The sequence below is a fragment of the Aethalodelphis obliquidens genome, unplaced genomic scaffold (genome assembly GCF_003676395.1).
Source record: "Aethalodelphis obliquidens isolate GAN/ISIS:26980383/991018 unplaced genomic scaffold, ASM367639v1 scaffold10, whole genome shotgun sequence".
In the NCBI taxonomy this organism is placed as follows: Eukaryota; Metazoa; Chordata; class Mammalia; order Artiodactyla; family Delphinidae; genus Aethalodelphis; species Aethalodelphis obliquidens.
The window spans coordinates 28,885,608-28,911,913 of NW_020837954.1; the positions used below are offsets into that span (position 1 = coordinate 28,885,608).

Here is a 26,306-nt window from a genome sequence, read left to right on the forward strand (position 1 = left end):
ACAGTAAGAGGCCTGTGTACCGCAAAAAAAAAAAAAAAAAAAAAAAAGATTCCTTTTGCCCTTTGAATTGATTCCTCTCAGCCCTCCTCCTGGTAAGAAATTAGTCTTCCCACCTGGTTTCACACCAGCCTTAACTTGCTGGTCATCCCAGAGCTGGAAATTAATTGGAGCTGCCTTAACCAAGGAGGCTACGATTTTCTCTTAGTTCCTTTGACCAGGGGTTCTCAAACTTAAGCCCAGAGGGGTTTTTAATCACAAAGTTTTCGATTCAGTAGATCTAGGGAGGGGTCCCAAATTTGCATTTCTAACAAGTTCCCAGGTGTGCAGCTCCCTACACTTGGAGAACCAGTGTGTTAGGGCTTTTTGGCTCTCCTGTTCTCCCCTCCTCCCCCTTCCCCAGCCTGTAGGGGAGGGGCCCATGGAGCCTCAGCCTCGTTTCTCAGATAATGGGGACTGTTGCTAACAATTAGAGAACATTCACGATGGGCCAGACAGTGGTCTCCATGCTTTACACAGATTAAGTAATTCAAACAGCACAGCAATCCTATGAAGTGTTCCATCTTCCAGATGAGGCCCTGAAGTGTACACAATTGCCCAAGGTCACACAGCTAACTAAATGGAAGGTCGAGATCCAGACCCAAACAATACAGCTGGAATCTGTGCTCTCAATGCTTTATTATCTTTCTTTTCCTTTTCCTCAAGTTACTTAGAGCACCTGGTACTCCTACAGTTCTTGGAAGTGAATACCTCAGAAAGGAGCCCCAAGACAACTGAGCCCATCTTAGGTACTTGTAATCTGCATCCTGGGGTCCGAGTCTCCAGGCAGCTCGGCTTCCCCACGTGTGTGTGTGTGTGTGTGTGTGTGTGTGTGTGTGTGTGGAGGTGGGTGGGTGGGAAGGGCTCTCAGTGGATAGGACCTTGGGAGGAGGCTGATGTGAAGACGCCGGGGGGCGTCCACTTGTGAAGAGAGGCCAGACCTCCCCTTCTGTTGGGGCCCAGTGTCTTCTCACCGTTCTGCCTTGGTCCAGAGATTTCTGCTGTGGACCCTTAGCACCCTAACCAGAGACAGATGAAGCCAAGAAGGAACAGATCTGTGTCATCCACTGTGATAGAAAAGTGCATATGTCTTTTCTCCAGTCTGGTCCAGCAAGCATGTGTGATCAACACTGTCCTTGGCAAACAAACAGTAGAGACTTAGTGGGAGGCACTGGCCCTGCCCTCAAGGAGCCCACGGTCTAATGGAGGAGAAAGAGTATCGTATGTCACTGAGGTAGACAGTGTGGTAGAGAAGCAGTGAGGGCCAGAGTAGATCAATGGGATTCAAGGAAGGAGGTAGATTCCTAAACCATGTCATGGATAATGGCGGGGGCAGGAGGGAGCGAGTGTGGATGTATACAGGGCATATCTACAGCAAAGAATAGTTAATGATAAATAATAGTCTCTTAGGATTTGAGCAGCCAAGGTTAAGTCTCTGTTGGTATAGTTGTCACTGATTGAGCTCTGCATGTTTTTCTAGTAAATAATGTGTCAGACGCTGGCTGGAGGTCTGCTGGAGGTTCTGGAGTTACTTTAGAAAATAGATTCTACTCCTTACAGAGTTGCCTGTTCTATAAATGGAGAGCTCTTTAAAGTATTTCTCTACCCCTCTGGTCTGATTCTTTCCAAATTCTTTGTATTACAGACTTCTCTATGGGGTACAAAACTTTTCCCATGGCTATCTCTGACCCTGCACACCCCATTGAAAAAGAGGGATCCTAGCACCAGGCCATATACATTGATAGGGACCAAAGATGAATATCCAGTGGATAAATACATCCACCTCCAAAGGTGGTGGCATAAAGCCAGATTAAAACCACACAGGCCGTTGCTGTCCCTCCCTGCTCTAGACTAGTGTGGCCTAAGTCCTTTCACTGTTTTCTTGTCTTCCTTTGGTTTAGAATTCTAGACGGTGTGTTTGAGACTCAGGAAGCATGAGCAAGAGGCCCTTGCCCACAGACATTATAACTTTGGGCCCTGAGCTCTTGTCTTCTCCTGCAGCATTCCCACAAAGTCTCCTAAAGCAGAGTGCCCTCACCCGGTCAGTCCTGCCAATTCTGGCCCAGCCACTGGCCTGTGGGTCTGTTTAATTTCACAGTGAGCTGAAGGAGGGAAATGGCCTCTCATTTCTGATTCGAGAATTACATCCTTTACCATCTTTTTCTCCTTCAGACCCCACTGCCCGGGAGAACTTCAGATATTAAAAAGTAGCCCTCCTTCTCAAAAAATCTGAAAAGTCTTATTCTGTGTGATTACCTCAACAGACCTAGTAACCTGAAAATGAGTTCAGTGCACAAGTAAGAGGGGAAAATAACCTGCCTTTTCCGCTTGCCTTTGCATAAATTCCTGGAGTTGGCTGATAGCTCAAGAGATCCAGTAAGGGAGGTGTGCTTCTAACTCCCAGTAAGGGAGGTGTGCTTCTAACTCCCTCTGCAGGGCTGTGGGTAGTGAGGACCAGAGGGTGGGATTGGCTCCGTCCTAGGGTTAGTCGCCCAACTCTGCCCTTGGGCGGTTAACCAGGCCCTTCTTTTCAAATACATTAACAGTTAATTTGTGACCATGGATTCAAATATCCTGATTTCACAAATTTGTCCATTGTATCCTCTGCCACATAACGTGTACATGTATTTAAGAATTCCTGCCTAAGGGAGTGATGCAAACATGTTACTATCAACTTTTCCAACATGGGTATTTTGGGCATATGTGTGTGCTGTTCCTTGGTGACAATATTTACACGCATCCCAGGGTTCTCACATTCACACTCACACTTTGGATTCCCATCTCTCAAGACAGGAAATTTTGTCGAGCAACTTCCTCATTATTTTAGAAAGTGTGGGACCTGGTGACTCAATAGTCCAGACTCGTTTCAAGACATAGCACGTCTCCACGTGGTCAGAGGTGGTTCACTCTGGCCCTTGCCAGACTTGTGAGGTTTACAAACCTATTGTGTGAAGTGGCTGTTTTACAGCTGGGTCTGCTGGATGGAGCACAGACTATTCCTTTGTGATTTGGCCTTGTTTGTATTCCTCCTAACACTTCTTGGTTGACTCTGTCTGGACATTGCCAGGGATTTTGGTCCTGGAGTTCTTTGGTAACAAATCTCATTGCGGTTAGGCTCCCTGGACCACAGTGCGCTTCTTTTCACGCTCTCATTTCCAGTGCTGCTTATAGAGCAAGGCCTGAATCTAAGCGCAGGAGTGCAAAGCCTGTTTTTCTCTTCTGCAAGGTCAGCGTGAGGATTGCTAATTCATTATTTTGAAATACGATTGGAGAGTCATTTTGTGGTATGTGGGGTTTGTCAGTGGTGGTCTGGGAGGGCGAGAGGGGCACTGAAGATTAGCGGCTGGGAAAGCTTCCTGCTTTGGGAACATTTAACGCCGCTCCTCGGAAGGGTTTGGGGTATAAAAAAACTAGCCGAATGTGGTTTGCAAAGATTTGTCTTGCATTTGTCAAGAGTAAGGTAACATTTTCTTCATCTCTAATTTATATGACTCTTAGGAGGCCCATTCCTATGAGGTTTTATTAGAATATAATCACTTATGGCCAAAAAAATTTGGACACGCCACAGCCTTAACACAGCGCTATTGGCATTGGTTTTGTCTCTTTCTTCAACAGATGTTTGCGAAAGAGTCGTATTAAATGCATTTAATTCTGCTGTCTCAGCCTAACAAATCTTTATCATGAAGATTACTTTAATTGGTGTCAGTTACAAGCAGGAAAGGCTCCCATTAAGCTTTTGTTTTCTAGCACTTGGGGAAATTTTCCATCCTAAATAGAATATTGAAATGGGGGATGTAGTAAAGATTTTGAAAACTGAGCTAATCATTTTATTTTCCTTTTTTACATATTCCTGTTTCTATTTGACGTTAAAGCTAAAATTAATCAGAATTCCACAGTCAAACAAGAAAGAGGTGACTGAACAGTTTTGGGGTGACAGTTGGTACCTTCTGTTGCTTGCAGGTCACCCAGTCCATCAGTCTTTGTTGAAAGGAAATTTCTAGGAAGAACCTCAGATTTTGAGTGAGAAATCCCGACGTCTAATAAACTATCAAACAAAATGCCTGGGGACGATTTTATATAGCCATGTTAAAACGTGATTAATAAGGAAATGGTAATGCAAGGGAAAATGGAGACAAATCACTACCCTCCTGAAGCTTATATTCTAGTACAGAAAGATGGAAACTGAGTGTGGTACACAGCAGGTCACATGATAAGTGCTGTGGAGAACAATAAGGACAGGGAGATAGGGAGTGTAGGGTGAGGGGGCGATGTGGGCAGTTTTAGAGTGTGTACGGAGAAGGTTTCACTAAGAAGGCAACATGTGAGCAAAGACGGAACTGAGGGAGGCTGGATGTGGGTCTGGGGGAAGAGCGTTCCAGGCAGGTGCAAATGTTGGGAGGTAGGCCCAGGTCTGGCATGTAAAGGAACAGCAAGGGAGCCAGGATGGACTGACACGAATGAGGGACAGTAGTAGGGGGTGGGCTAGATCACAGAGGGGCTAATAGTCTGTTCTATGGCTTTTACCATTGGAATGTTTGATCAGAGAAGTGACATGACCTATCTTCTGGTATAAAAAGATCACTCTGCTTATTATATTGATAGTTAGATTCTGGATATATTTTGAAGATCCAGCACATAGGATTTGCTGACAGATGAAAGTAGTCAAGGATACTCCAAGGTTTCCACCTGAACTACTGGGAAGATGGAAAAGCCATTTGCTGAGATAGAAAAGAAGACCAAAGGCGCAGGCCTAGTGAGAGTGAAAGCAAGAGTTCAGTTTGGGACTTGTTAACCTGTGCTGGAGATACAGATGAAGGAGTTGTCTGCATACTCGTCAGGCCAGAGGTCAGAACTGAGGCAAGTGGTAGGGGGAGTTGGCCTGTCTTATGTGCCCTCAGGGGTGGGGCAGCCTCAGACCCATGAGAGTTAGCAATTGCCAGGAGGAGGTCAGAAGCCTGAAGGTGAATCCCAACCCTAACTTGAGATTTCAGGACTAGTTACTGCTGACCTGGGTCCTTCAGGAGCAAAGGAGACCTCCCGGATTGCCCAGCCATGCTGGTACCCAGGAGAAAAGGGACCAAAACGAAAGTCCCCATTGAAGAGATGACAAGATCACTTGGCAGCAGTAAGGGATTATTACAGCTATCTGTTGGGGCCAGAGGTGTCTGGTTCTTGCTCTTTGAGGACGGTGAGGTGCCTATGAATGACCAGCCCCTAACCACCATCGTACATTCAGAGAAATCGCTGGTGGTTATAATGGTCTATGGAGTCCACTACGTAGATCCCTGCCTTTTCTAGTGAATTCAAGGGGCAGTAGCATTTTTGAGTGATTCTTTTTACCAAGTAACATGAAGCTCCCTGTACTAGTTAACTATTGCTATATGACAAATTACCCCAAAACTTAACGGCTTCACATAATAACGTTTATCTCACAGTTTTCTGAGGGCCAGAAATTTGAGATGGTCTCGCTGGGTGGCTCTGGCTTAAAGTCTCTGGCAAGGTTGCAATGAAGATATTGACTAGAGCTGGAGAATCCACTTCCAAGGTGGCTTACTCACACGGCTGGCAAGTTGGTGCTGACTGTTAGCAGGAGGCCTGGGTTCCTCCCCACACGGCGGCCTCTCCTGGGGCTGCCTGAGTGTCTTCATAATTGGAGTGGCTATAGCTTCCGCCAGAGGGCGTGAACCAAGAGAGTGAGGTGCAAGCTGCAGTGCCTTTTATGACCTAATCTCAGAACACCTCCCTCACATTCTGTTGGTCACATACAACTGTTCAGGTTCGGTGTTGGGGGAGAGCACACAAGGGCATGAAGACCAGGAGGCAAGGATCTGTGGAGACCGCCAGCCAGCAATCACCCTCCTTGAAAATAGGGAGGAGGTTTCTATCTTCTAGATCCTTTGTATCTGCTCAAAGCACCGCTTGCAGCACCACTTCCATGTTATCTGGGGTCCCCCATCACAACTGGTCTAATCCACATCTCTTGCAGGGCTCCACCAAATTACTGGGATGTTTCTTTAGCCATCTCTAGTTCAAGAGGATCCCTTGGGAGACAGTAGGCAAATGCAGGTGCCAACACAGGAATCCCATTGTTTGCCATGTTGGTGTTTGCTATTTTCCCCCTGAATTTTTAGGTGCCCTCTCAGCTCCCATCCCTACCAAATGCATGACATGTGGTATTCCCACTGTCCTCGGTCCCTGATTTGTGCAAAGATGCACTACAGTTTAGAAGCCTTGATTACATGACGTGTCTAGGATTGAGTTTGGAATACAAATTCTTCCAGGGAGCTTTTGGCCATTTAAGACCCACTGTATTCCTGCCTTTTAGCACATTTATTGAACCAGTACTTCTTGTACGTGTGCATTTAATTTCCAGCCATTTCTCGCATGAGCAAGTTGCCTAAATACACTTGTGAGAAACTCTTTTATGGTAAATGTTATTAAACTGAAAACAAGGGTATAATAAAATAACAATTTAAAGGTAATTTACTAACAACTGGAGCGCTTAAACATTGACATACCATTGTGTAGTATTAATACCAGACTTGGTGGGTTTTTTTGGTTTTTTGGGGTTTTTTTTTTTTTTTTTTTGCGGTGCGCGGGTCTCTCACTGCTGTGGCCTCTCCCGTTGCGGAGCACAGGCTCCGGACGCGCAGGCCCAGCGTCCATGGCTCACGGGCCCAGCCGCTCCGCGGCATGTGGGATCTTCCCGGACCGGGGCACGAACCCGTGTCCCCTGCATCGGCAGGCGGACTCTCAACCACTGCGCCACCAGGGAAGCCCCCAGACTTGGTATTTAAACACATTCTTTGTCACTCCAAGAATCACTGGGTCAGCTTCCTAATCCTCATGGTCTTTAATTATAGCTCTTTCAAGATTTTTTTTACTACTCCTATGTCACTGGTTTATAAATTATAAATCATTAGCTTTTACCCACATAAAACATCCAGAAAACTCTTATCTCTGCTGCTTATCCAGAGAAATAATAAAGAAAATATTCAGAGAAAGTAATAGGGGTGAGTTGGCATCATTGAACCTTATCGTTCTTGGACTTCCGTTCTCTAGACTGTCTACCGACTAGAGTGATATTGGGGTGGATAATAATAGAAACTGCATCACAAAAGTGATCGATTAGTTGACCATTTTGAGGTTTCCTGGGTCTTCCCCAGTGAGGAGAATTCTTTGAATACACATCTCAGTAAAGGCTCCTTCTGCCTGGAAGGTGGTGTGGATGACACAAAGAAGGCCAGTGGGCAGCTGGGCGGGACCTGCCTTTCCTATACCAAGTCCCTACATGCAGGGCCTGGCTTCTGTTTTAACATGGAGATTCTCACTCTCGTCAGTGCTCTGGGGATACTCCCCCTGAGAGATTGATTCAGCCAATCAGTGCTGGCTGATTAATTTGCCATAAGGAGGGACCTTCTATACTCAAAGGAGCCAGAGAGACTAGATGTTCTCAAAGTCCATATAATCAGCCCAGGAAGGCCTCCACAGGAAGCCATCATCAGAGACCATTTATTAAGTTGTCCTGAAAAATCATCATCACAGAATCTAGAAATCCCTTGTCTGTATGGTCAGTTCATCCTCTCCCTAAAGGTACCTGGGGAGCTAAATCATAGTCCAAAGGTTGTTTGGTGAGTGGATAACCAGGATGAGGGAAGCTAAGTGAGGGGAATGTTTAGTGTCAACAGGTTAGCTTCATGAGTCCAGCTCAGAATGGGAATGACCTTGCACTAAGGACTGAATTACTAGAAGCCAAAGGGCTAAAACTTCCTTTTTCCTAGAGGGGTACTTAGATAGGTGTATCAGTTATCTTTACCCCAAACGTAGAAGCTTAATACAACAATAAACATGTTATCACACACAGTTTCTCTGGCTCAGGAATACAACGCAGTGCCCCTCAAGATGCTCTCTGGAGTGTAGTCACCCGAAGGCTTCACGGAGGCTAAGAGTTCTGCTTCCAAGTTGGTGCTGCAGGCAGCAGGGCTTAGTTCCTTACTGTCCCTACTGGGTGGCTTGAGAGTCCTCACAGCATGGCAGCTGGCTTCCCGCAGAGTGAGTAACCCAAGAGAGAGCAAGATAAAAGCTGCAATGCCTCTTCTAATCCATGAAGTTACACACTGTCACTTCTGCTACATTCTATTTGATAGAAGTGACTCATTAACCCCAGCCTGCTCTCAGAGGGAGTTGATTGGCTCCACCTTTTGGAGAGGACTGACAAAGACATAGTGGACATATTTTAAAACCACAAAAGGTACATTATCCTCTGTACCTTCTTTTTTTCTACACTTCCATAGCCGACCCAACTCTTCTGCTGATCCGTGTATTCTTAAAATTTTTTACATTATTATATTTGTAAATATAATGTACATATAAACATTTTAGGGACTTCTCCGGCAGTCCAGTGGTTAAGACTCCACCTTCCAATGCAGGGGGTGCGGGGTGGATCCCTGGTTGGGGAGCTAAGATCCCACATGCCATGGGATGTGGCCAAAATTTTTCTTTTTTAATTAAAAAAAATTTTTTTAATTGTATGTGTAATTATATATTATATAATTATATTTTAATGTATTATATAATTACATGTATAGTATATAATTATATATGTAGTGTATAATTATAAATATTAATATATTTACAATTATGTGTGTGTTATAAATATTAATATATTTAGCTTATAGCCAAGCTCTTCTAGTATGATAGTCATTGTGTATCTTTATGCTAATTTGCATACCCCCATTCTGCCACCTCCCTAGCTGGGGGACCTGGGGCAAGTTACTTGACCCCTCTGTGCCTCTGTGTCCCCATCCGTAAAGTAAGGCTGTAATAGGACCTGTGTCATAAGCTTCATGTGAGGATTAAACGAGGAATTACATGCACAGAGCTTAGAAGAGTCCCTGGCACACAGAAAACATTCAGTACTCTTAGCTCTCAGCATGGCAGCTGGAGCAGTGGGAGAAAGTGTTTGATCCAGTAGGTGTAGTTAGCCCTCAGAAGGCCATCGTATTTCCATGTTCCCAGAGGCAGTAAACAAAAGTCATAGTTGTCTTTGTGGCCGTGCCACAGCCCTACAGCATCCAAGCCCTGACCCGAGGATAGAGAAAAAACCTTCTCAGGCCTGGAAGGGACCAAGGGTCAGCAGCCTCTTTGCTGTACTTGTTCCTCCTCTGGATCCCAGGTTAATCCCTGCCAGAGAGGGCTTACCTGGAGATAACATGTTTAGTTTGTACTCTGAGTCCTATTTATTGATAAATTTTGTTTTTGTTCCTAAACTTTTTTTAGGCTGACCTTTCGTGAAAGGGTAGAATATCCAAACAGGGAAGTAACCTCGCAAAAAGCTAGGGAGTTCCTCAGCCTCAAGGATTTGTATTAAAGGTTGTTCCCAGTTTTTGTTGTTTTTTTTTGTGGTACGCGGGCCTCCCACTGCTGTGGCCTCTCCCGCTGCGGAGCACAGGCTCCGGACGCGCAGGCTCAGCGGCCATGGCTCACGGGCCCCGCTGCTCCGCGGCATGTGGGATCTTCCCGGACCAGGGCACGAACCCGTGTCCCCTACATCGGCAGGCGGACTCTCAACCACTGCGCCACCAGGGAAGCCCCCAAATTTTATTTTTAAACGTACATTTTTCAGGGTATACGCTGGCTATGTGTGATCAGTGTTGGCGTTGGACATAGATCCATCTTCACTTCAGGCCCTTTTGCTTCTTGCCAGTGCCTCTTTAGTTCCTTGGCCTTAATGAATAGATTTTATCTTCATCCTAAGCGTGTTCATAATTTAAAACATGCCGGGTGTTTGCTGAAAAGGTGTTGATGAGAAAGTTAGCACTGGTTCTTTCTTCATCTCCCAGAGCAACTTTAAAAGAAAGGCTGTATACCTAGTGGAATGCATGAGGGTTGTCTTGTGTCAGGTGGCAATTTGCTAAATATAGGGAGCTTGGAGGGACCTGCTGAGGTCATCTGTGCCCTCCCACCCGCCTTCCGCATCTGAATGTCTCCAGCCCTGTGCTAGCCAGTTCAGTAGTCACCAGCCACACGTGGCCTCTGAGCATTTCAGCTGTGGCTAGTCCAAGTTGAGATGTGCTGTCAGTGGTAAAGTACACCCTGGATTTAAAAAAAAAAAAAAAATTATTGAAGTATAGTTGATGTATACTATTGTGTGTGTTACAGGTGTACAGTATAGTGATTCACAATTTTTAAAGGTTATACTCCATTTATAGTTATTACAAAATATTGGCTACATTCCATGTGTTGTACAAGATATTCTTGTAGCTTATTTTATACATAGTAGTTTGTACCTCTTAATTCCTTACCCCTGTACTGCCACTTCTCCTTCCCTCTCCCCACTGGTAACTACTAGTTTGTTCCCCATATCTGAGTCTGCTTCTTTTTAAAAATTTTATTTATTTATTATTATTTTTTGGCTGCATTGGGTCTTCGTTGCTGTGAGGAGGCTTTCTCTAGTTGCAGCGAGCACAGGCTACTCTTCGTTGCGATGCGCGGGCTTCTCATTGCGGTGGCTTCTCTTGTTGCGGAGCATGGGCTCTAGGCGCATGGGCTTCAGTAGTTGTGGCTCATGGGCTCTAAAGCGCAGGCTCAGTAGTTGTGGTGCATGGGCTTAGTTGCTCCGCAGCATGTGGGATCTTCCCGGACCAGGGCTTGAACTCGTGTCCCTTGCATTGGCAGGTGGATTCTTAACCACTGCACCACCAGGGAAGCCCTGTTTCTTTTTTATTATAGTCACTCGTTTGTTGTATTTTTTAGATTCCACATAGAAGTAATATCATATAGTATTTGTCTTTCTCTGACTTATTTCACTTAGCATAGTACCCTCCAAGTCCATCCATGTTGTTGCAAAATTTCATTCTTTTTTATGGCTGAGTAGTATTCCATTGTATATATGTACCACATCTTCTTTATCCATTCCTCTGTTGATGAACACTTAGGTTACTTCCATACCTTGGCAATCGTAAATAATGCTTCTATGAACATTGGGGTGCATGTATCTTTTCAAATTAGCATTTTTGTTTTTTTCAGATGTATACCCAGCAGTGGAATTTCTGGGTCATATAGTAGTTCTATTTTTAGTTTTTGAGAACGCTCCGTACTGTTTTCCACAGTGGCTGCACCAATTTACATTCCCACCAACAGAGGGTTCCCTTTACTCCACATCTTCACCAACATTTGTTATTTGTGTTATTTTTGATGATAGCCATTCTGACAGGTGTGAGGTGATATCTCATTGTGGCTTTGATTTGCATTTCCCTGATGATTAGCAATGTTGAGCATCTTTTCATGTGCCTGTTGGCCATCTGCATTTCCTCTTTGGAAAAATGTTGCCAATTCTTTAATCAGATTGTTCTTTTGATGTTGAATTGTATGAGCTGTTTATATATGTTGGAAATTAACCCCTTATTGGTCATATCATTTGCAAATATTTTCTCCCATTCAGTAGGTTGTCTTTTCATTTTGTCAGTGGTTTTCTTTGCTCTGCAAAATCTTTTAAGTTTAATTAGGTCCTATTTATTTATTTTCACTTTTATTTCCTTTGCTTTAGGGGATGGATCCAAAAAAGTATTGCTGTGATTTATGTCAAAGAGTGTTCTGCCTATGTTTTCTTCTAGGAGTTTTATCATCTCTGGTCTTATATTTGGTCTTTAATCCATTTTGAGTTTATTTTTGTATATGGCATTAAAGAATGTTGTAATTTCATTCTTTCACATGTAGCTGTCCAGTTTTCCCAGCACCACTTATTGAAGAGACTGTCTTTTCTGCATTGTATATTCTTGCCTCCTTTGTTGTATATTAATTGACCATATGTGTGTGGGTTTATTTCTGGACTCTATTCTGATCCATTGATCTATGCGTCTGTTTTTGTGCCAGTACCATGCTGTTTTGATTACTGTATCTTTGTAGTATAGTCTGAAGTCAGGGGGCATGACTCTTCCAGCTCTGTTCTTCTTTCTCAAGATTGATTTGTCCATTTGGGGTTTTCTTTGTTTCCATACAAATTTTTTAATTATTTGTTCTAGTTCTGTGAAAAATGCCATTAGTATTTTGATATAGATTACACTGAATCTGTAGCTTGCCTCGGGTAGTCTGAAGTGCAGTGCACCCTGTATTTCGAAGACTTAATACAAAGAAAATGTAAAATGTTTCATCAGTAATTTTTACTGCTTACAAGTTGAAATAATATAATTATATAATGGATTAAATAAAATATATCATTAAAATTAATTTTACCTCCTTTTTACTTTTCTTTTAATACTAGAAAATTTTAAATTGCATATGCTCGCATTATATTTCTATCTGACAGTGCTTCTCTGGACCATCTATCTCTATTCTTCAAGCCCCAAGGTTGGAGGTTGTAGAGACTTCCTTGGTGACTCCTTTGAGTCTTTTGTCATTCTGGCACTTCACATTCAATCTTATTCTCTCATGCTTCAATTTGAACACTTCTGCTTCAAGTAGTTGACTGTCCATCTCCTTATGAAAACCCTACTTGAAAAAAGTCAAGCATCTCTTCATATTGTTCAGTTATAAGCCCATTATTTTTTACCTTTGACTTTCTACCTCTTTTCCAACTCTGATAATATTTTAAAATTTTATTTTATTGAAGTATAGTTGATTTATTAATGCAGTGTTGTGTTAACTTCCACTGTACAGCAAAGTGTTCAGTTATACATACACATACACACACACACACACACGCACATGTATATACACTTTTTCATATTCTTTTCAATTATGGCTTATCACAGGATATTGAATAAAGTTCCCTATGCTATACAGTAGGATCTTGTTGTTTATCCATTCTATATATAGTAGTTTGCATCTGCTAATCCCAAACTCCCAGTCCACGCCCCCCCCCCACCCTTGGCAACCACAAGTCTGTTCTCTATGTCTGTGAGTCTGTTTCTGTTTTGTAGATAAGTTCATTTGTGTCATATTTTAGATTCCACATATAAGTGATATCATATGGTATTTGTCTTTCTCTTTCTGACTTACTTCACTTAGTATCATAATCTCTAGGTCCATCCATGTTGCTGCAAATGGCATTATTTCATTCTTTTTTGTGGCTGAGTAGTATTCTATTGTATATATGTCCCACATCTTTATCCATTCATCTGTCAATGGACATTTAGGTTGTTTCCTTGTCTTGGCTGTTGTGAATAGTGCTGCTGTGCATAGAGTTGCATGTATCTGTTTGAATTACAGTTTTGTCCAGATATATGCCCAGGAGTGGGATTGCTGGATCACATGGCAACTCTATTTTTAGTTTTCTGAGGAACCTCCATATGGTTTTCCATAGTGGCTGCACCAATTTACATTCCCACCAACAGTGTAGGAGGGTTCCCTTTTCTCTACACCCTCTCTAGCATTTGTTATTTGTAGACTTTTTTATGATGACGATTCTAACTGGTGTGAGGTGGTACCTCTTTGTAGTTTTTAAATTTTTTTTAAATTTATTTATTTTATCTATTTATTTTTGGCTGTGTTGGGTCTTTGTTGCTGTGCACAGGCTTTCTCTAGTTGCGGCTAGTGGGGGCTACTCTTCATTGAGGTATGCAGGCTTCTCATTGCAGTGGCTTCTCTTGTTGAGGAGCACAGGCTCTAGGTGCATGGGCTTCAGTAGTTGTGGCATGCGGGTTCAGTAGTTGTGACTTGCGGGCTCTCGAGCGCAGGCTCAGTAGTTACGGTACACAGGCTTAGTTGCTCCACAGCATGTGGAATCTTCCCAGACCAGGGCTTGAACCTGTGTGCCTTGCATTGTCAGGCAGATTCTTAACCACTGCACCACCAGGGAAGCCCCCTCATTGTAGTTTTGATTCACATTTCTCTAATAATTAGCGATGTTGAACATCTTTTCATGTGCCTGTTAGCCATCTGTATGTCTTCTTTGGAGAAATGTCTATTTAGGTCTTCTGCCCATTTTTCGATTGGGTTGTTTGTTTTTTTTCATAATTGAGTTGTATGTGCTGCTTGTATATTTTGGAAATTAAGCCCTTGTCGGTCACATCACTTGCAAATATTTCTCCCAGCCTGTAGGTTGTCTTTTCGTTTTGTTTATGGTTTCCTTTGCTGTACAAAAGCTTGCAAGTTTGATTAGGTTCCATTTGTTTATTTTTGCTTTTATTTCTATTGCCTTGGGAGACTGACCTAAGAAAACATTGGTATGATTTATGTCAGAGAATGTTTTGCCTGTGTTCTCTTCTAGGAGTTTTATGGTATCATGTTTTATATTTAAGTCTTTAAGCCATTTTAAGTTTATTTTTGTGTATGGTGTGCTGGTGTGTTCTAACTTCATTGATTTATTTACATCTGGCTGACTATCCAACTTCCCAACACCACTTGCTGAAGAGACTGTCTTTTCTCCATTTTATATTCTTACCTCCTTCCTTGAAGATTAATTGACCATAGGTGTGTGGGTTTATTTCTGGGGTCTCTGTTCTGTTCCACTGATCCACGTGTCTGTTTTTGTGCCAGTACCATGCTGTCTTGATTACTGTAGCTTTGTATCAACTCTGATAATTTTTAATGACCTTCCCTGGGTCATCTCTGGTCTCTGTTTTTTTTAATAGATCTTTATTGGAGTATCTGGCCTCTATTATTTTAAAAACTTGGTATCGGAAACCACCCAGCACGGCTCTAACATGGGCCTGACTAATGCAGAGACAAATAGAAGGAACTATTTCCACTATCAAGTACTTGACTGGTCCTTTTGATATATTACCTCATTTAATCCTATAACACAAGGAGGGACAGGTGCTCTTGGTAGCACTCTTCGCTGATGAGGGAGTTGAGGCTCAGAGAGGTTGCGTAACTTACCGAAGTTCCATTGCCAATTAGGTGCCAGAGCTGGGATTCATGCCCATGTGTGCCTGAGTCTGAAGCCACATTCTTTCATTACCTACCATGTCTTTCTCGCCTGATACTTTTCATTGAATACACCCCTTCGTCTTGAGAGGCCTTATCCTACACAGCGGGTGCACTTGTAGCTTATGGTCAACACTGACTCTGGAGCTTGTTCTGGTATGTTTGTGCCTCACTAGAATTGTGAAGCCCTTCTGCTAAATTCCAGAAATGCCTTTTCAACCCTGCAGATACTTTGTGAAAGCCCTAGCCCTTCTACAGTCATCACTGGGCCAGAGTTGAGGTGTTCAGGTGTTCGGAATGACTTTTCTGGAGGGAGCTTTCTTTCCTATCATCCCAGGCCCCATGGATAACTATCAGTCTCCAAAACAAGCTACTTTTCAAAGGCCAGTTAAGGCAATTAATCTACGTTTACCTAACGGCAAAAGATTTGTGTTTTGAATAGTAGGGAATAGGAGGCATTCCTTGGGAGAGTGTTAAAAACAAATCTTTTCATGGATGAACCTTGAAGACATTATGCTAAGTGCAATAAGCTTGTCACAAAAGGGCAAATACTAGAGGGCTTCCCTGGTGGTGCAGTGGTTGGGAGTCCGCCTGCCAATGCAGGGGACACGGGTTCGTGCCCCGGTCCGGGAAGATCCCACATGCCGCGGAGCGGCTGGGCCCGTGAGCCATGGCCGCTGGGCCTGAGCGTCCGGAGCCTGTGCTCCGCAACGGGAGAGGCCACAACCGTGAGAGGCCCGCGTACCGCAAAAAAAAAAACAAAACAAACAAACAAAGGGCAAATACTATATAATTCCACTTAAATACAGTAACTAGAGTAGTCAAATATATAGAGACAGAAAGTAGAATGATGGTCATCAGGGGATGGGAGAGGGAGTGAGGAGTCAGTGTTTCATGGGTTCAGAGTTTCAGTTTGGGAAGATAAAGACCTGGAGGTGGATAGTGGTGATGGCTGCACAACAGTGTGAATGTGCTTAATGCCACGGAACTGTACACTTCAACATGGTTAAGATGGCCAATATTATGTATATTTTATCATAATAAAAATAACCAAACAGATCTTCTATATTTAAAGAAAAATAGCTTGCTTAGCATGTGTGATCAGAGGTGCCCCTGGAGCTAAGTCTTGGGTCTATTGTTCATTCTAGCTTTGAGATCACAGTCATTTTCTGGGTCAGTTTCTCAGGAGGAAGGTGCAGGCGTACTTCACCGAGCTGAGGGGTGTCCTTTTTTCCCTGACAGATTTCTCCATCTAGGAAGTTTTACCAACTTCAAACCAATGCCCTTGCCAGGGCTTCAGCCACTTTCCACAAATGTCTGGGGAAGGGAAAGCAGCCATACCTTCGCGGACTCCACTATATGAACCCTTGATTATACTCACTTTTCCATGGAGATTTTCTTATTCCTTCTTCACCTATCTGAGGGTATGCCTAGACTTTCCTAAGAAATAAAATGGCTGTAAATTGTATTTGTTTGTACCGAAGTGGTCATAGCCTCTTTGGAGACCTGCATGAGAATTAGATTGAGCACCCAAACATCTCAGAGCGTTTGTTTCATGTTTCATTGAAGTCATTGTCCCCTGACAACCTGAGGTCAGTTATCCAACTCAATGCAGAGGCTGTTTTGAGAAAATTTATGCAGGGTACATAGATTGAGACTCTAATCCCCAGGAATTTGCTTTACAGTGTGGTGCTTGGTGCCACTGTGGGTGTAATTGCTTATTTGCCCTGCATATTTTCTTTTCAGGAATCATTAATCAATGGCAACAGGAATCCAAGGATAAAGTGATTTCCCTCCTGTTAACTCACCTGCCTTTGCTGAAGCCAGGAAACCTCGACGCAAAAGTAGAGTATATGAAACTGCTGCCCCAAATCCTGGCGCACTCCATTGAGCACAACCAGCACATCGAGGAGAGCAGGCAGCTGCTGTCCTATGCTTTGATCCATCCGGCCACTTCGCTGGAAGACCGCAGTGCTTTGGCCATGTGGCTGAACCACTTGGAGGACCGCACGTCGACCAGCTTTGGCGGCCAGAACCGAGGCCGCTCGGACTCTGTGGATTATGGGCAGACGCACTACTATCACCAAAGACAGAACTCCGACGACAAGCTTAATGGGTGGCAGAACTCTCGGGATTCTGGGATTTGCATCAACGCCTCCAACTGGCAGGACAAAAGCCTGGGGTGTGAGAATGGCCACGTGCCCCTCTACTCCTCTTCATCCGTCCCCACCACAATCAATACGATTGGAACCAGCACAAGTACAAGTAAGTCCCCGAGAAGCCCTTTAGCGCAGTCTGGTTTGGCGACTTGCTGTGTGTGGCATGTCCCACTGGGAATGTCTGCTCTGAGTACCCTGTAACCCTGGGAGAGAAGGGCTGATTGGAATTGGCTGTGGGAAAGGGCTCTATGGACCCCATCTTTGTTGTTCTTTCAACTCTGGAAAGAGAAAAATGCTGGGCAGCTAAAAATGATTGATGGTCCAAATTCGGGTTACAAATAGACCAAAAAAAAAAGAAAAAATTAAATGAGACAGATTAAGTGGTAAAAGAAGGAAACTTCCTGTTTCCACAAACAGAACGCCTTTCACCCGCTATCTTTCACCTGGGGTTTTTGGATTTGCTGAGACACTGAGTTCCCGTGTGATTCTCTAAACGTGATTCTAACCCATGGTTAACCAGACAGCCTCATGGGCTTTGTGCATTTTCCTTTCTTTTCACTTCTTTTGTTTCTTTTCCTTTCTTTTTTTCTTTCTTTCTTTCTTTTTTTTTTTTTTTTTTTAAATTTCACCCTGGAATGTTCCCTCCCTTGCATCTCCTGGTTTTAATCCCCAGTTGTCAGGGTCACTTTTCCTCCTGACCAGGGGGAGCAGGTTTGCTAACTGAGAATGCTGCTCTGTGCTGTGGCCTGGTGTGGATGCTGTGGCCTTCTCTTGCTCAGTCTAACCCCTTAGGAGAGGTGGGGCGGGAATGGCTTTGCGGGAGGGGAGAGCAGAGGACACCCTCCTCCTCTTTTGACCACTAAAGCAAAGTACTCTGCCCACAGCTGGGACCAGGGCCAGGAGTCCTCCTCTCTATGGCTCCCCACTTAGGCTGAGCAAAGTGACAAACATGCCACTGGTGCTTCTGTAAAGTGGCAGTGTGGGAGAGTGGCCTGCCATTAAACAGAGTTCCCTGATGCTAGTTTGCATGTGTCCCTGAAGACAGCGTCAGTGCATAGATAACTTTCTTGGGGAAAAGCTTTTGCGGTTAGACCTCATGTGCCTGTTAACATGCAGGAACCCCCAATTAAAAGATCTGAGAGGATTAAGGATTGTCAGTGACAGTTTCTTGGCCTCTACCTCCACTCGGATCTTTTGGCTAATGGGCCTTTTTAAATGGCTTTCTCAAATACGTAAGAGTGTTGAATTTTTACTACATTGATTGAAACAGTACTTTAGTGGAATGATCAATCAAAGAAGTACTTAAGATACCGCATTGATAATGCCACAACATGAGAGTTTAAAATTCTTTCGTCCATTTTTATATTTAGATATTGATAATTTTCAAATTTGGGCAATTAGGTGATTATTGCATCATTAGTTTATTGTGTGAGAGGTTCTGGTGACAGTTTTTTTCACAGACTAGTAATCCAGGGAACAGTTTCACTAACCTCTGTGTGACAGGGAGTGATGGCTTGAACTATTCAAGCAGACACATGCAGGCTGGGATGACAGAGCTTCTTGGCCGGAGTTTCCTGGGTCGGTGACAGAATCCAGTAATCGTTACAAAACTCTTTGATAGCTGGGAGAGATGCGGGCTCTGAGCTTCCTACCCTCTCAAAACTTGGTCTTTTGTATTTTAAGGGGTTGAGTTTTATGTCATTTGTCTTGAAATTAGTCTTGGGTCATCACATTTCCATCTCTGCTGATTTACACATTCCGGGGTCTTGATAAGATTAGTACAATTTGAGATGGTTATCAGATTGTAGTCAACAGGCACTTTTATATTTCACTGTGGCTACCTTGCCCAACAGAGGGGAAGCAATGCTTAGAGGATTGTCACGGCCTCCTAGGCCTTTGAGCCCAGTGTAGTACTTGAGCTGAAAAGGACTTGGAGGTTTAACAAGGTAACTACATTACGTATCTTGAGAAGAAAGGGGCTAGAGCCCCTTTTCAGAGAATCAGTAAAGAAGATAAGAGCTCAGATCTCTCCTCCAGAAAGTTTCATTCAAACACTTAGGTCATATCAGCACTTGTATTTCAAGAACATCCCTTTAACAAAACATTAATGTCATTGCTTTATCCCTCTGCATTGTCGATGGTGGTTAAATTGTGCTTATCAAAACTGCAATCCTTTGGGTCATTCATTCGCTTGTGCTTCTATCAGATATCTCCTCAGCACCTGGGAGGCAGCTTGACAAAGTGGGCAGGACAAGGACTTTGGTGTCTCTGCTTCCTGCATCCAAATCTCAGACCTGAAATTAGGTAACTGCAACTTGGCTGAGTTACTTCACCTCTCTGAGCAAGGTCCCCACTTGTAAAATGGGAACATTCATGATACCTGCCTGCGAGGGTTGTGGTGAGGGTAAATGAGATTATGTACGTAAATGCCCAGCGCTGGCCAGGGCTGGCAACAGTAAGCACTCAGTAAGTGTCTGCTAAATGAATGAGAGAGACTGGGCAAGACAGTGAGAAGCAAAGTGCTAGCACTAACCCCCAGACTCTGTGCCCTCATTTGCATTGTATCTTTCCTGAGCCCAGACCATGCAGCATGGTCTAGGGGCACTTGAGTCTGCTGTGACCATTTCACTGCAATAGAAAATGGTTTGGCCTTAAGTCTTCAGATGCCAAGATAGAAGAGTACCAGCTTGTTTGAGGAAAAGCAAAGAAGGTTGCTGGCTGAAAAAGAGTGAGTGAGGTAGACAGCAGTGGGAGAGGTTGCAGAGGTAAGAGGGAGGGAGACATCCTACAGGGTATTGTGGGCCATTGCAAGAACTTTGACTTTTGCTCTCAGCAATCCCATTGGAGGATTTTTGGCAAACGAGTGATGTGATCTGACTCATGTTTTAAAGGGATTGTCTTGGCTGCTGTGTTAAGTAAGAATAGATTGTACCAGGACAAGGACAGAAACATGAAGACTGGTTAAGAGACTATTGCAGTAATCCAGGCAAGGCATTGATGACTTGCACCAGAATGGCTGCCGTAGAAGGGGGGAGAAGTGGTCAAGTCTAGATGTATTTTTGAAAGTACAGCCAAAAGGATTTCCTGACAGAATAAATGAGTTGTGAGGGGAAAAATTCAAGAATGACTTCAGGGTTTTTGCTTACACAACTTGGAAGGATGGTACTGCCATCAGTTGAAATGAGGAAGTCTCTATTATTGAGGAGGTTTGGGGGTAAGATTGGGAGTTCAGTTTCATATATGGTGAGTTTATATATCTGTTAGACAATCAGAGATGTCTAGTAAGCAATTGGATATATGAGCATGCAGTTTGGGAGAGAAGACTGACCTAAGATAGACATCTGGGAGTTCAGCACATGGGTGATATTTAAAGCTATGAAACTATGAGATGAGATTACCATAGTAGAGATGCAGATAGAGAAGAGAACCAAGGGCTGAGCCTGAGTACATCAATATGAAGGCTGGGAAAAAGCAGAGGAAGCAGCAAACCAAGGAGAAACCATTGAAGTTGGAGAAAACTCAAGTGTATATATGTGTGTGTGTGTCAAGGCAAATGAAGAAAAGGTTTCAAGAAGGAAAAAGTGATCAACTGAGTCAAATGCTACTGATAAGTCCAATAAGATGAGGAACAAGAAGTGACCTTTGGATTTATCAAAGAGAGATCTTAGAGATCAGTTGGAAGTGCTTCACACATGATAGGCATTTAAGGGATGAAGAAAGTTGAGTTAGTGATTCCAAGATAGGGAGAGAAACTAGCTATAAGCTTGATTTTGGATGTATATTGACTTTGAGAAGGTGCCGGCACATTGAGATGGAGAAAATGATACATTAAAAAATAGATGATGGAACCACACAGATTTTTTGAAGGAAGGGATTAAGATGAGGCTAAGAGTAGAGGGCAAAACCTATGTCCTAATCTAACAAGAATCAACCAATTTTCATCCATTTAGACAGAGGAGAGAGTACCTTTTATTGATTACAGAAGTTAAATCAAATGAGATCTCACAGGATCTTTGAGCTGGGGCTTTTCTTCCATGAGATAAGAATGGGTTGGGACAATTGAGAGTCTATGAAGCGTCATTTTGGAGAGCATCAAGGTGTTCCAGACGAGAGGGGAGAATCTATTTTCTGTACCTAGCTCTCCTTTTAAGGCTACTCAGGGGTCTGATGACTGAGAGCAAGAATGTGCAGATTCTTCATCATGAGCCTGTGAGACCAGAAAGGACCAAGGTATTGGCTGTCACAAATCATGGCCTTTGTATTGACCATCACAAGCAATTCCAAATACAACATGCCTAGAACCTGGCTTAGCACCTTTAGGTTTGCTTTCTGTCTCAAGTGTTCCATAGAAAAAGGAAACTGTCCAGGAAAAGAACCATCCAGGTTTTCTTAAGAGCCCACAGAATTTCAGTGTGGTGAGGTCAGTGCCACCTCCATTGCCCCAGACTGACTTTCTAACCATTTTCTACTCTTCACTGGCAGAACTTGACCTGGGAGAAAACTATGTGCTGCAGTTACAAATGAAAGGAACTTGTTTCTATTCAAATCATTGCCAATACATGATTTCTCTTAGCATTCTTTACATTTGGATTTGAAAACATGCCAACCTTTGCTAGCCTAGACGAGGCAAGAACTCAGGAACTTTGCGTTACGGAAATTATTCCAAAGTGCTCCGTTTGAACTGCCCAGTTCTACAGTCTCGTGGTGTAGCTTGGAACCTTAGTATTTCTTTTATTAATCTAAATTGATTTTTCTGATGATAAAAGCAATACATTAAAATTTGGGGGGTACCATAGATCATGAAAAGTAAATTAACAGTAATCACTGCATCGTGCTTACTACATGGGGTATTCTTCAAAACGCTTGACATAAATATTAGTTCATTTAATTCTTATAATCCCACAATGTGGCTATTATTGTTATTACCATTTGACAGATAAGGAAACCGAGGCACAGAGAGGCCAAGCAACTTGACCAATGTCACAGACCATCCAAGTCTTGTACCCCAAGTATGCTTGCTTTGCACTGACTCAAATACTGAGCATTCTGTGTCCCAGTTCCTGGTTGACATATTTGCCTCCCCTTCCTGATGATGAACTCTTTGGGGACAGGGGTTTTGTCTTCTTTATCCCTCTTTCCCAGCACCTTGAACACCCTCAAAAAGTCACAGAAATGTTGGAGATGGCAAATCCCTGGCACGTGTTCAGCTGCCACTCTCCTGTGGTAGAGCATCTCTTAGATAATGGCTGTCTCCTGCTAAGCCCAGATGTGGCCTCTGCGTCCTCCTCAATATGCCCCTCAAGGCAGCCACTATAATTCAATAAGAGATGGCATGTGAGCTGCTGAAGCCTGTCTGCCCGCCCTGCCAGAAACGTTTGCTGAACAGTAGGGACTTAATAAATTCCTGGGCTCACTAGGCAGATGTTCATGAAATTAATGAATTTCCAAAATAAATAAGAAAGTGTCCTTGGGAATTCACTAAATATTTGGCAATAATATTGATCATTTAGCATTCTGTCATCATCCTGACTTACGTTACCAACTTGGTCTCAATACTAACAGACTTTTAGTAACATACTGTGATCTTGATTGTGGAGGTAGTTATATGAATTTATATAGGTCATAAGATGTGCAAATATATACCAAAAAAAATAGTGTGTACAAAAACTGCTGAGATCTGAGTAAGGTCTATAGTCTTGTTAAGGGTGTCGTGTTAATGTCAGTTTCCTAGTTTTGGTAATACACTACAGTTGTGTAAGATGTCATCTTGGGCGATGCTGGGGGGATGGGTACATGAGACCTCTCTATGTAGTATTTTTGCAATTTCTTGTAGATCTGTAATTATTTCAAATTGAAAGTTAAAATGTAAAAACTACTGGGGCATCCTGTGCCTTGATATTTCTTGGACTTTGGTCCTTGTTTCTCAGCCTTCCTGCAGGGTGGAGGGTCCATCCCTTCCTGGAAAGGATGGCTGCTGGGCCCCAGAGAGCCAACACCTGAAACAAAACTACTTCAGCAGGGCAAGGTGAAAAGGAGGAATGTTGTGGGTCTCAGGAAATGGGGCTCCTTTGGGAACCCTGAATCTACAACTGAAAAAAAAAAACAAACCAATTCCATCAGCCCCTCAGGCAGCCAAGGCCAGCTCTTTCAAAGATACCCGTTTGGCGCAAGAAGTCCTTTTCTCTCTGCCCTTCACATTTTCTTACAAGGCTGCCAGCTACTTCGAGCTCATTCCAGCCATCCTGTAAAAAACCATTAGAACACAAATATTCAAGGGGAGGAGAGAGAACACTCAACTTTGGGCAGGCCTGATAAGAAGAGGTCTTGGCAAGTGGTCTCCTGGAAACTGAAAAGAGGGGCAAGGCTTGGAGACCTTGCTTCTGTCTTGCAGGCTGCAGGTCATCCCCATCCTAAGCCTTAGGAGCCACTGGTGTCCTTTGGAGTTCCTTTAAAATTTTCATGGAATTATTTTGTCTTTTACCAACAGACTTTCTTTCTTGGTGGAAAATTTCTTCCTCCCCAAAACGTAGCCAACCTGGCATGTAACTGAAAAATTCCCTTAGATCCTTAACCCCTCATTTGCTCTTCAAAGAGGTAACTCTAGTTGCTTTGCTTCCTTTGAGAAGCATTTATAACAGCTGGCATGATATATTTTTAGCTTCAGCTTCCTTCCCCTTTGGGGGAACCTTTTTTTAAATATGGCCCTGGCCTTCCTGATATGACATTGTGAAGATGGCTCAGTGATATCTCAGAGGACCCAATATTGCCACTGCCTGATCCTTCTCCTGTTTCCAAGAGTCCAAAGGTTGTACAGGATGGTACTTTTCCTCACTGTGTCTAGTGTTTGTTTTCTGGGGCTTGGGGAAGAACAATCAGAAAAAACACTATAGTAAGCAAGAAGCCTGCTAGTTTATTATGCATCAGAAATCCCACTGCTTGGGAAAAGTCGAAGACCTCCATGGTACACATGCCTTGGGTCATGAGGCTGTACCATCCGGCCCCTATCCAAGAGGAGTTTTTTAGACTCTAATGACAGTGAGGGTTATTAAACACTAGATGAGCTCCAGAGGAAGGCAGTAGTGTTTCTAATTCCCCACTGTACTTCAAAAATAGGATGGATTCTGGCTGGAATAAATGGCTTAAATTGGACTAACCTGGAAGAGGGGAGGAAGAAGATGAACAGCCTGGCTCCTTTAAGACTTTTTCTGAGCCCTGTAGTCTTAGAATTTCTATTATTTCACAAGATTTATAGTCTAACAGTGGCACTCCACGAACAATGGGACAAAAAAGTCTTCTAATCTTGCATTTACTTTTTCTTTTCTCACTTTTAAGACTTCTGGGGACAAACTCAGGTTACACTGAGGAAAGATGTATCATGAGTGTAGCTTATCTTTGATGTTGTTAACATTAAGCAAATTAAACCCTTCAATTTCATGGTGACAGGTGAGGATAAATTTTAGTAGAAGCAATTACTATTAATCTGAGGTATATTTCCTAATTCTTGAACACTGTAGGTATCATTCCTGCCATCACCTACCCCCACCCCAGTCCTCGACATTCTGTTAGGTAAAATACGGTCTTAGAAAATCTCAGGTGTAAGTCAAGTAAGAGAAGGGATATGCAGATGGGGAAGTGAGGTAGGCAGGGGGCTTCCAAAACCTGGAAAGTGCTATAAAGGATTTTTGTGGATTGGAGAAAGGCTAAAACTCCCAACGTACCCTGGGATAATCATTCTTTGCCAAAAGTCTGGACCATTCTCATAGACAAATTCCGTGGCTACAATTAGAGAGTAGAGCCAATGAGAGCACAGGGTTTGCTTTAGAGATTTGTTTCACAGCCAACCTTGCTGAGATGCATCCTTTTGGAAAAGCCCAGCAAAACCCATATGGATCTAAAAATTTATAACAGATTATTTTATACTTTAGCCTTCTCCTTTGCACAGTAAGACATTGCAATGCAAAGGGAATTATAAGGCTATAAGTGGCATTTTAGATATTCAAGTTTGGGGTATAAATGATGAGGCAGTCTTGATCAAAATCAAGAACTTGGCTTTGAAGTCAGATGTCTTGGTTTTAAATTCCAGCCCCACCAATAACCGGGTATGTGACCATGGACAAGTTACTTGACCTCTAAACCTCCTTTCCTCATCCATAAAATGGGAATACATTTCGGTAGGAGATCTCTTAATTGGCTTGATAGGGTGGATGGTTGATGTGTTAATTGCAATAGCTGTTTAAAGCAGGAAATCATTAAAAAGGCTTAAGACCTTAAACATATTATTTTAACTTGAAGTGTAAATACATTCATGTGCCGTCTTTTGTATCGTGAGGTGGTCCTTTCTCTGAGGACAGGGCTCCTGACTGAGGCTGCTCTTTGTTTTTCCTGTATAAATCACACGCTTGATGCACTATTGTCTGTTTTCCTTAAAATGGAACCGGAATTTGAAGACATTTGCAAACACAGAGCGCAGAATCTTTCTAGATTCTGGTTTTTCTCTTTTTATAATTTAGCTTATACTTTCCTCACTAACACTGAATTCAACAGATTTTTTTAAAGTAAAACAATGGATATTTCTAAAGCTTGTAACAGAGTTTTTAAGCAGTTAACTTTATTTATAATTCATATGTTATTTCTGTTATACTTTTTAAAGTGATACATTTACAATAGTAAGTACAACTGGCATAAATAGATTTGGTGACAAATTCAACCTTCTCTTGGGACACCAATAAGTCAGCTGATGGGAGCAGAAGTGCACAAGTAAATTCTAGTTTGTAAAGAGTCCGTGAGCCACGGGCATCTGTGAATAGTTGGAAGGGAATGGAAAGTACCGGTTGGTCCAGTAAGTTGGTTAAGTGAAGATGAGTTAAGAGAGCTTCTTAGGGTTGTGAGGATTAAATGAAAAATGCATGTAAAGCACTTGCCAATAGGAGATACTCAACAGATAATAGCCCTCATTATTATTATTTATGCACTGGTTGTTAATGCTGATACAAGTTAGGGGTGGTTCATCCACCAGCCCAGGCTCTGTGGTAAACTAGGGTGGAATAGGCTTCCTAGGGCAGCTCTATGACACGGCTCTTCCAATAGGCTCAACTGAAATCAAGATACTTTGAGTCAGCTCTGTAGAGAGCTGCCTTCCCCAAATACCTATATCCCCATAAGGACTGTTGCAGTGATGCATCTTACTAAATAGCTTAAAATGGACCAGAAGCAAAAGAAAGAATAAGAATAGGTAAAATTTTG

At 43.0% G+C, this 26,306-nt stretch overlaps 1 protein-coding gene across 6 annotated transcripts in view; it reads left to right on the forward strand.

The window, feature by feature from the left end:
* The window catches only part of SAMD4A (sterile alpha motif domain containing 4A), a 240,408-nt gene that overhangs the window by 140,589 nt on the left and 73,513 nt on the right, over positions 1–26,306 (forward strand). For all 6 annotated transcript variants that reach the window (XM_027111287.1, XM_027111290.1, XM_027111291.1 and 3 more), the window contains exon 3: positions 16,651–17,169. In XM_027111287.1, the coding sequence (XP_026967088.1) occupies positions 16,651–17,169 (519 nt within the window). The remainder of the gene's footprint in view (positions 1–16,650; positions 17,170–26,306) is intronic.